This window comes from Serinus canaria, unplaced genomic scaffold (assembly GCF_022539315.1).
Source record: "Serinus canaria isolate serCan28SL12 unplaced genomic scaffold, serCan2020 HiC_scaffold_263, whole genome shotgun sequence".
NCBI lineage: Eukaryota > Metazoa > Chordata > Aves > Passeriformes > Fringillidae > Serinus > Serinus canaria.
The window spans coordinates 1-10,817 of NW_026108377.1; the positions used below are offsets into that span (position 1 = coordinate 1).

The following is a 10,817-nucleotide window of genomic DNA, read 5'->3' on the forward strand; positions in this document are numbered from 1 at the left end:
TCTGATCCACTTTACTTGACTTGGAGGAGAACTATGGACAGCAACCAGAACTGACAAATCAGGACTTTTAAATAGACTGAATTTAACACCGACCTAAGAAAAGACTGAATAATCTCATTCGTAACTACTTCACAAAAGGAGCCAGTTTGTGCTGACCAGACAGGGTAATTAAATCAAGGGCTTCAGCAATAAAAGGATAATAAAAGGAAAGGGTGGATTGTGAGGGATGAGGTGATGCTGTGCTGAAGCCAAAAGGATGTTAGGCTAAAGAATGAAAGGTGTTGGTTCTATGTGGTGTTGTTTGGTTTGTTTGGATTTTTTCTGGTTGGTTTGTTGAGTGTTGCTGTGAGCTGGGAGAGAGGCAGGGTTGAAGACCTGATTAAAAAAGAAGTAGGATGAGAGGGGAGGGGACCATAAATTTGCAGATGACACCAAGGTGGGAGCATGTGTCAATCTGCTGAAGGAGGGCTCTGCAGAGGGACCTGGACAGGATGGATAGATGCACTGAGTCCAACAACATGAAGTTTAGTAAGTCCAAGTGCCGAGTCCTGCACCTTGGCCACTATAACCCCTGCAGCACTACAGGTTGGGGACGGAGTGGCTGGGCAGTGCCCAGACACAAAGGGGCCTGGGGGCACTGGTCAACACCAGCTGGACATGAGCCAGCAGAGTGCCCAGGTGGCCAAGAAGGCCAAAGGCTCGTGGCCTGGATCAGGAATGGTGTGGGCAGCAGGAGCAGGGAGGTCACCCTTCCCCTGTACTTGGCACTGGTGTGGGCACACCTGGAGTGCTGTGTCCAGTTCTGAGCCCCTCAGTTTAGGAAGGACATTGAGATGCTTGAACATGTCTGGAGGAGGCAACGAGGCTGGTGAAGGGCCTGGAACACAAACCCTGTGAGGAACACCTGAGGGAGCTGGGGGTGTTTTATCACTTTGTACAACTACTTGAAAGGTGGTTGTGGTCAGGTGGGGGTCAGTCTGCTCCCAGGCAACAAGTGACAGAATGAGAGGGCACAGTCTTAAGCTGCACCAGGGGAAGTTTAGGTTGGATGTTAGAAAAAAATTCTTCACTGAAAGAGTGACTGCACGTTGGAACCACCTGCCCAGGGAGGTGGTGGAGCTGCCAACCCTGGACATGTTTAGAAATGTGGCACTCAGTGGTTTAGTTGATGAGAGGTGCTAGGTCATGGGTTGAACTAGATGATCTTAAAGGTATTTTCCAACCTAAGTCATTCTGTGATTCTGTGAAATGTTGGAGGTCGGGAAAGAATGTAAGTTTCTGAGTACCCATCCAATTGCAAAGGGGGTAGGGACAGCCCCGGCCAGGAAAAGGTATAAAAACAAGCCATTTCCTCGGGGGTGGGTGTCTTGGTCTCTCGGGCAAGGGAGGCACACACCTGGCTCTTTACTAATAAATCATTACTAATAGTTTTCTTTTGCTTCGAAATTGTATCTAAAAATTAGTGCATTTCTACCACCATGGAGGAGGAATAAGGTCCCTTCCATGTTCTATGGTTCTGTGACTGGTCACGAACGCAGCACTTTCACGGTCCTCCTCGCACTGCGAGCCGCTCCAGCGCCGGGGTTCAGGCGGGACGGGACGGGATCGATGGAGCCGCCGCGTGTCTGGGGCAGCGCGGCCCCGCAGCTCCCGGCGCAGGGACCGGCCGGAGCGGGAAGGGAAAAGGGAAAGGGGAACGATCGAGCGCTGCCTGGCGGAGCCGCGTCCCTGCCGGGCCGGGGGCGGTGCCGGAGATGGCGGCGGAGCGGGAGGAGCCGGGCCCCGGTCCCGGTCCCTGCCCAGGGCCCGCGGGGGATGAGCGGGACGCGGCCGGAGGGTGCCGGTGCTCCGCTCTGCCCGCCCCGGGGCTCATGGAGCAGGCCCGGCACCGCCTGAGGGAGTTCGATGTCGGGGACAGGTTCTCCCGCTTGCCGCTGCCCAGAGCCGCCGTGCTGCTGCCGCTGATGGAGCGAGGGGGGCGGCTGCACCTGCTGCTCACCGTCCGCTCCCTGCAGGTACCGGGGGCTCCGAGGGGCGCGACCCTTCCCGGGGAGCCAGCGGTGTGTGCGTCCCCAGTGCCGCCCCTCGTCCCAAGGGCACGGCCGGGAGGTTTTACCCTGCCGGGATTCTGTGTTTGTGTGCCAGGAACATGCCGGGATCGCGGAAACCCGTGACCGGAAATCATCATTTGCACAGCCGGCAAGGATTGCTTACTTAAATAAGGAAACTGACCCTGGAGCGCAGCTTTATTAAATGAGGTTTTTCAGTCTGCAGTTAATATTACTCTTCTCTCCTTTTAATGCATGAAAGGCAACAACCCAAGGCTGCCACAACTCTTTCTCCAGCATTTTTTTTTTTTCTTTTACAGCTCTTGTTTTCCGTCCCCGTGTCACATCAACTGCCTGTACTCAGGAATTTCTTTTTTTCGCTGCTGGGTCTTGCTTAAAAAACAAATAATCACAGTAACATAGCTGTTAAATTGAGTGTAAATGTGTTTGTTACTGATCCTTGATGCATAAACCTACTACTGGAATGTATTTAAAGGTGTCTTAGAAATAACTCACTTTTTGATACAGCCAGGAGGGAACACAGTCTTTGAAGCAATAACTAAATAATTTAATTTGTAATCAGTCAGTCGGGTCCGTGTCTCCCTCCCCAGAGGTGAAAACACTCACACACATTTTGACAAAATGGTGATCTTTATCCCCTTTTGAGGCTGGGCTGGTCCTGTCCCCTTTCCCATTGACTGGCTCCTCAGGAACTCAGGCTCTGCCAACTCTTCTGTCCCTTCCCTTCTCATCCTTCTTCCTGTTCTGGTCATGTTCAACCCTGCCCCTCTCCCAGTTCTCAACAACACTCAACCAATTAAACAAAACACATCCTAACTATAGATAACAACAGATAAGAATGGAAATGGTTTTTTCTGTTTCCTTTGCTCCATAACCTTTTTGGGCTGAAGCAAAATGTTATTTCCTCTCTCACGGGTACATTATTTAATTGTGTCTTTCAAAAGTTTCTGCTCTTATTTTAATCTTGCTCTACAACTCGTCTGTCCGGATTCATCTGTCAGTCATTTATGTAAACAAGATGATGTAAAATGTGAACTTTGACACACTCAAGCAGAAGTTCCAGTGTGAATTACACAACGCTGTACAGGTACAGGGTATTTTTTGATAGTGAGGATTTATGAATTAGCAGGGGATAGCCTCAGTGTTTTCTTAGGTAGCTTCTCTTGCCAAGGCATGTTTCTTCTGGTCTGCAGAATCCTTAACCACCATTTCCAGCTTCTTTGACTGCAAAGATAAACATAAAGGGATGCTGCAATACCAACATGCATCTGTGTGGATCCAATAAGAAACATAAACCTTGTTCTATTAACACTAGTACTCCTTTACATTCTAGCTGAGAAGATCACCAGGGGAAGTGTGTTTTCCAGGAGGCAAAAGGGAAGCCACTGATAAAGATGACATTGACACTGCTCTCCGAGAAGCTAAAGAAGAAGTGGGTCTTCAGCCAGAGAAGGTGGAAGTCATCTGTAGGCTGATGCCTGGAATTGCTAAAGTAAGTCAGCGTATCAGTACAGAATAAGTTTGGGTGCTTTTCTTTTGTGTGGTTGGCAGTGACCTTTTCAAACCTGGAAGTGTCAAGAGGCGCCGCTTCTTTGCGTGCACAGCCCGTGTGTCCAGCAGAGCCCAGGAAGGGTTCTGGCTCAGGGTTTGGTGTTTGTGAGAGCAGCTCTGGGGCACCAGTCAGTGGCTCTGGAGCCCCACACAGACAGCGCTGCCCTGGCAGGGTCCAGCAGAGAGCCGTGAGCGCAGTCACGGGGCTGCAGCGAGGGGGTGCTGAGCAGACAGGCTGAGGGAGGAGGGCTGGCTCAGCTGGAAGGCTCCCAGGGGATTTGGCTGCTCTCTTCTCCTGGGGTGTCAGAGAGGGGACAATACCACAACTCTTCTTGAGGCAATGGACAGAGCAGCAGCACGGACATTTTGCTGAGATGCAAGAAAGAAATCCTCTTCACCATGAGGTCAGCCCAAAAGTGGAGCAGATGTTCCTGACAAGCTGCATCATCTCCATCCCTGGAGCTGTGCAGAGCTCACTCACGCAGGCAGGGTCGCAGCAGGCTGCTGCAGCCTCACAGCTGTCTGGTGTGGTGTCTGCTGACTCCAGGGCTGTGCAGACAGAGAGGGAGCACCAGTGGGGATGTGCACTGGGATTGTGGGCATCGTCTTCCTCTAGCAGGGAGACTGCCCGAGGTGTCTTTGGAGTGTAGGGCACCGTTTGTAAATTAACAGGTTCTCAATTTCAGTAGCAGTGTTCAGTGTTACATAGATCAGTTTTCCCACAGAACAGATGAATTGCTGCTTCTTAAGACTATTTTTGTTCACCAGGACCACTTTATTACCATGCATCCTGTTCTTCTATCTGATAGCAATATCCTCTCCCCATTAAAAAAGGAAAGAACTACTTTTGAAATTGTACTGCAAAAAGCTTTATTTAAGCTTTATTTAACTTCTTAAATTATACATTTTCTACAGATACCCTTAAAGTCACATAGCTCAGAGGCAGTGTGTCAAAAGGATCAATTTTTCCCTGTTTTCCAGCCAATTACTTCAGTCAGTAGGAGAGATGGTGTGGGTTTTGGACCATGAGTATTGTACATGTCAGATGATACTCTGGCTCCTCAGTATGTACATTCCAGGTGCTTCTGACTTGGACAGAGTCTTTCCAGACTTGAATCCAATACCACAAACACTGTTTTGCTCTTCCTCCTTTCTACAGGACAGTGGTCTTTGTTAGTGTGAATAAATAGAACTAGCAATGTATCCTAAAGAATTTTGGTGTTCCCTTGCTGCAAGGTATGATTTCAGTGATTTTGCCTTCCCATGGAAGAAGGGATTACATTTAGAATTAAGATGTCCACAAATAAGGTGTTTCAAAAAGTGTTAAATTTTATGGCTAAATACATTGCAATAGTATTTCTGTACTTATAGAAAAACACTTCCATATTCTGGAAAATTCTTATATCCCAGGAAAACAATACACAAATGTGATGAATGATAGGGAAAATCTGGATTAAAATCAGAATTAAAAAATGAGGAAGAGCCATGGGGAAGCAGGCATGCTTTTTTACTTCTGTAGCAAACTGGCAAGCCTTTTTAACCACTCTGTGATTATACAGGATGAACAGAGTATTTGTAAGGACATTTTTGATAAATAGAAAAATATGACTTCAAATTCTTCAAGTCAAATTACATAGCTTGCCATTAAGGGCACTAAATTGCATTGCAGTAGAAAATAGTTCATAGGCTTCTTGTACTCATTTTGTGACAATGAAATGTTTTTTTGAATATGAACATTTTTACTTGGTACAAGCATAAGTGTTTGAGGGGTTTGTTGATTTTTTTTAATTTACTTATTTATTGGTGGTTTTTTTTCTCTCTTTTTAGATGAATAACTTGGTGACACCAGTTGTAGGATTTATAGAGGATACATTCCAGGCCACCCCTAACCCAGATGAAGTGAGCGAGGTTTTTCTTGTGCCTTTGGAGTACTTTGTCAAGCCCTTAAATTACAAGACCTTCTCTTACAAAACCTCCTCAGGTTACTCAACTCGCATACACTGCTTTATATACCATGACCAGGAACATAAAAAGTCATTCAAGATATGGGGACTGACTGCACACTTTGCTGTATTTCTTGCTCTTGTAATTTTTAGAGAGAGACCTACCTTTGAAGTGGATTATGATCTTGACAACTTAATTTCATCCTCTGAGAATTACTTTATTAATTTGTATGCATCTATACATGAAGGAAAGAAGAGTAATCTGTGACAACTTGGTCTGGCAATTAATTTATTTTGCAAGAGGAAAAAGGAGGTTGGTTTATTTCTTTTGTACCTATTTTCTGAAAACTACACTTGGATTTCTTTGGAATTGGGAACTTTAAGAAGACAATTCCTAACTAGATTAATACAATTTTTAATCTAAGAGTTGTGAGAAGCACACAATATTTTCTGTGAAAGATTTTCAAAAGGTCTGTTTCAGTTCCTTCTCAGTTTCAGTGCCTTTCTTCTGTGTGATCAGAGATACTTTCTGTGCTTTGCTTTGTCTATAATGAGATAATACTATTTGATGAATTTGTGTCTGAGTTAACCTATGAAAACTTTCAGGGATCTGTCTGCCTCTTACATGTGCCATATGTGGACAACGTGATCCATACAGTCTTGTGTGGTATCTCTGAGCACTTACAGAATGTACAATAAAAATACAAAAGGTTTCAGATGCTTTCACAATCTTGTTTTGTTTTGCTTGGGCTTGTAGAGGGAAGAGGGCAGACCAATATGTGCAGTGAATTTTGGTTAATTTAACATTTCTCACGAGGCAATTCCATAGACTATGGAAAACAGGATACTTCAGGCAATAGCACTGAAGTTTGTCCTTCACCATCTGTTACCAAATCTCACTCAGCTGCTGGCAGGAGTCTTCTCCAGGACAGGACAGTGGAGGTGAGGATTCATGAGGACAACTCACCAAATACAGAACAACAGAGAGGGGTTCAGAACCCACAAAACAGCCCCTGGAGAATGATCAGAGACTGACAATGCACAGCAAGAGCCTCTGAACATGGAATGACCGAATGCTCCATGCCAAACACACTGTAACCTGAAGACAAGATAGAGCAGGATAAATTTGAGTCAAGAGGCTGTTAGGAAAATTAATCCACAAACACCAGAGGTTTATGTCCAGAAAGGAGGAAGAGGAGTCCTTTTTCTTTACTAGAATAAAGGGAGAGGCCATGGGGCATTCCCTGGGGTCTCTCAAATTTTTGGAGGATGCATCCTCCCTTTTTATCCCAATTTCCCAGCCACATTTCCCTTCTCTCTTTCCCCCTTGGCTGAGGTACTTGAGAGGTTCAGACTTCCCAATACGCCTGATCCCAAAGATTTCCTCCTAAGGATTTCCTCCCTTTTAATTTTTAATTCTGATGGAATTTAGGGATTTTTCTTCCCCATTGTTTCTTGTAGGGGGATACAATATAAGAAAATAAAGGTAGTATGGAAAGTAATCTTACCCCTTAAGGACTTGCAGCTGAGCTGAATTATTAGAGATAAGGAACAGGCCTGACTTTAACAGGCCACAGCTGAAGCCAATGAGAAGAGTGCTATAAAAGAGTGGATTGGTGGCTTGAGGGGGAACTAGAGTCAGTTGGCTACTGCAAGAAGAAGGAAGAGTCAGTGCTTAGAGGAGCTGCCTATGAGAAACATCAAGGAGGTACAAAACTAGCAACGTGGAACCTTTCCAATATAATAACAGTTTCTTTCATCTTTCAATGTCCAATTTCATTTATCAGCAAACCTGAAGTTTATTTGTAAAAGCAAATATCTTTTCCCAATCATCAATCAGTGGAATCCTTCCCATTGTTTCTTTTATCTCCCAGTGCTACTTTTATCTACTAGCAGACCCACAGCTTGTTTGGAAAGACAAATCTGCTATTCCTTTCAAAATCAATTACCATGATATAACAGTCTGGCAGGTATGTGATCAGAGCTAGAAATCCCCATTCCTTGGCACAGCTGGCACGTGTGCAGTTATGGGTGCTGTCGGGGTGCTCCTCTTGTTAAACTCAGAAGCAAAGTGGCACAAGATAGTGCAGTGATTTTCACTTTAGAATTCCTTTGCCTTTGGGAGTGCACCTCAGAGAGGCTGCTCTTCTGGAGTTTGAAATCCCAGTATTGATGGGAAAGCATCCAGAAGGTAGAGGAAGAGCATCAAGCCAAGCCTTGCAGGGTTCCCTGGAATCTGGCAAGGAGCCAGTGCTGAAAGGCTCGTGCCACCCTCCTCCTGTGTCACTTGAGCTCCTTGCATGCCCCAGCAGACTTCCTGGTGCTTCTGACTGCAGATCCAACTAAGATCCAGTCATGTCCAGAGATAAAATCCAGAAGTAGCTCCACAGGTGCTTTGTTGCTTTGTCCCTGTGAGTTCTGCAGTTCCAAAGTCTGTAAACCTGCAGGTTTCTAGCCAAACCTGCTCATTTTATAGCCCTTTAGACCTGCTTATATTTTATACTGCATTGACAATGTTTAGGTACTATATTAGCCATGAATTTAGTCATAGTGATCCAAGGTAATATGTTTGCTATCAGACTGTGATCCATGACCATCCTAAGGGTGTCACTGGCTTCATGATAGGGGATTAGAGTATTAGCTATCCAGTTCCAGTGGCGAGGGACATGGTGGGACTTGAAGGAGTGGTTAAGGCTGGTGAAGCAGCTAAGCTGGAGAAGGATTGTCCCTCTCAGACGTCTGGGTAGTGACCAGCACCACTAGCAGTATGAGGCACTATCTTGGATTGGGCAATCCAAGACAGCACCTAAGGTAACTGCCCTGTGCTATGACAGTGACAGTTCCTTTAGAAGGACGTGACTTGCAGCAACGACCAGCAGAATGAAAAGAGAGTGGACTTCAGCTGAGGTGCACCCAGGTTTATTAGGTCCCAGGGGAACCAACAGCCAAAGACGGAGTTTTGAGGGATACAGCAACTTAAAAAGGGAAAGGGAGATGGGGAAGGAGTCAGCCTCTGGGCGAATAGAAATCCAGAGGGAGTGGGATACAAAGGACTGACACTGGGAATGTACCAATAGGGATACCTTGAGGGAGGGGGCCAATCACACAACGCTCTAGCTAGAAGTTTCTAGAGGGAGGGGTGGGAGCACCAAGTGGCAGACAGGATACCAGGGAGGGATTAGAAGTAGGATGCTTTGGTCGCCATGGTGAGTGGGGAGGAGTAGGGATGACAGGCAGCACAGAGGAGGGTGGAGAGAACCAAGGCAAAAACCATTACAAATGGAGGGGGAAACAGAACAGTCCAACTTAGAACTTGACACAGCACAACAGGCTGGCTATAAAAGCTCCAGGTGCTTCACAGAGGTGGAAAGAATGCAGTTCTCTGTCCTGAAAAGCTTCATCTGGGAGAAGAGGAAGACTGTGCAGATTGTGAAATTTGCACCGTGCCCAGGCAGAGAGCATGGCCTTCAAAGATTTCTTCCCATGAGACATAATTTTCCCTGTTTTATTGGTAAACAAGGTGTGACACTGCCAATCCTCGAGGTTCTTAGGGCTCAGTAGGTTCTTCAAAGAGCTTCCCAGTTTCCCTTGATCTTCTCAAGGTTTGTCTTCTGAAGAATATTTGAGTGATTCAGTTTCTTTATCCTCAGCTGAAATCTCAAGGTTGGCAGTATCACTGGAGAAGAAACCACGTCGTTCCTGTCATACAGGTATAGAAATTGCCTTTTTTTTTTAATAATATTTTTTTCTGCTTAACCTCTGTATTCCAGAACAGGAGAGAAATGCTTTGTGGAATCATAACCAATAAAAAAAGTAAATGAGGGCTATCATGAAGAAGGCCATTTAGAGATCACAAAGTTCACCAGTTCAGTTGCCCTTCTTGCCATTTACACAGCAAATAAAGAAGAGTTTGCTGGTGCTTGGCCCTTCACTGACTCTGAATATTCTGCTCATTTTATAAGTAGAAACACTTGAATACAAATATTTCTCTCAGTCACAAAAGAGAACATACCACAAGCTCTCCAAATTCAGCAAGTGGCCCAGAAATCTTATGATCTCATTATGGCAATACCTATCTGAGAGCTCCAAGTATGGAGGATGGGCTGGCCACAAGCAAAGGCAACTTTGGGAGCACAGCTGCTACTCCTCCAATTTCCCAAGTGGGAATAACCCTCCCACCTTTTTCACCAGAACCAGTATGCTGCTGGGGGAGGCCCTCAGCTGGAGAGGCCCTGGGCAGATGTTGGACACTAGCCTGTTATGCAGCTGTGACAATCAGTGACTCTATGATCAGAGATGGTGACGACCATTCATCCCTTTCCTTTTCTTCTTCCCTTTCCTTTTCTTCTGGTTTTTTTCTTCCTCTTGCAGTGTCTCCTCCTCTTCTGAAGTAAAAAATGATCCATAAATAGAAGACAGGCACATTGCCAATCCCATTTAAGCTGAGAAGTCCCACTTCCCAAACACTGGCCTCTCCAGAAACAATGGATGCTGCTGCTCCTCTCTGAATCCTCATGTTCATTCTCACTCACAGGGAATCATGTCATCCCCCTGCAATGCCACGCACATCCAACCCTACCAAAAGCCCTGCCAGCCTCTCTTACAGCTTTCCCCAGCTTTTCTGCCTAGCCATCATCTTTCCAGGCCTGCAACAATGTGCTGGCAAGATCCTGGGAAAAGGGTCCTGGGGAAAAGCCTCAATGGACTCAACTGCTCAAAACTCAGGAAGCAACCAGCAACCAGAGAGGCCAAAGTGTTGGTCTGGCATCCCTGCAACTTCCAGACTTGTGGAGATGGGTGTGAGCTGCCCAATGTGCGACGGTAGGGGAAAAAAACAGGGGATCTTCCTGGCAGACAACAGATAGTGCTCACCTTCCAACATCTTGGGGACATTCTTGGTAACCCTAGGGAAGGTCCCCTTTCCTTTCAGGGTGATTTCTGCTGGTTCCAGATAAGCCACTTGGACCTGGAAAGTCTTGTGGAAGACTCCTAGCTCTCCTGGCAGATAATAGACTTTCAGCACTTGCTTCTCGCCAGGTGCAATGGAACCCTGAGGGACAGGAGAGGAGGAAGGGACTGCATCACAGCTTTGATGTGGGATGGCTCAGGGGACAGACAGGCTGAGAAGACAGGTTCTCATCTAGAAGAAACCATCAGACCACATCACTTTCTACCTTCCTTGTGCTCAAAAACTTGCACCTCCAACCCTGGGGTGCAGTGTGTCCTCCTGAGCACAGCTGTGGCGTTTCCCCCC

The 10,817-nt window shown here is 46.2% G+C and overlaps 1 protein-coding gene across 1 annotated transcript; it reads left to right on the top strand.

The window, feature by feature from the left end:
* The first annotated feature begins 1,754 nt into the window (after window positions 1-1,754).
* On the top strand, window positions 1,755-6,279 carry LOC115484072 (peroxisomal coenzyme A diphosphatase NUDT7-like). The gene is made up of 3 exons (XM_030227780.2): window positions 1,755-2,015; window positions 3,403-3,561; window positions 5,448-6,279. The coding sequence occupies exons 1-3, from the start codon at window positions 1,755-1,757 to the stop codon at window positions 5,829-5,831; spliced, it is 804 nt and encodes a 267-aa protein (XP_030083640.2). The 3' UTR covers window positions 5,832-6,279.
* Window positions 6,280-10,817: the final 4,538 nt, after the last annotated feature.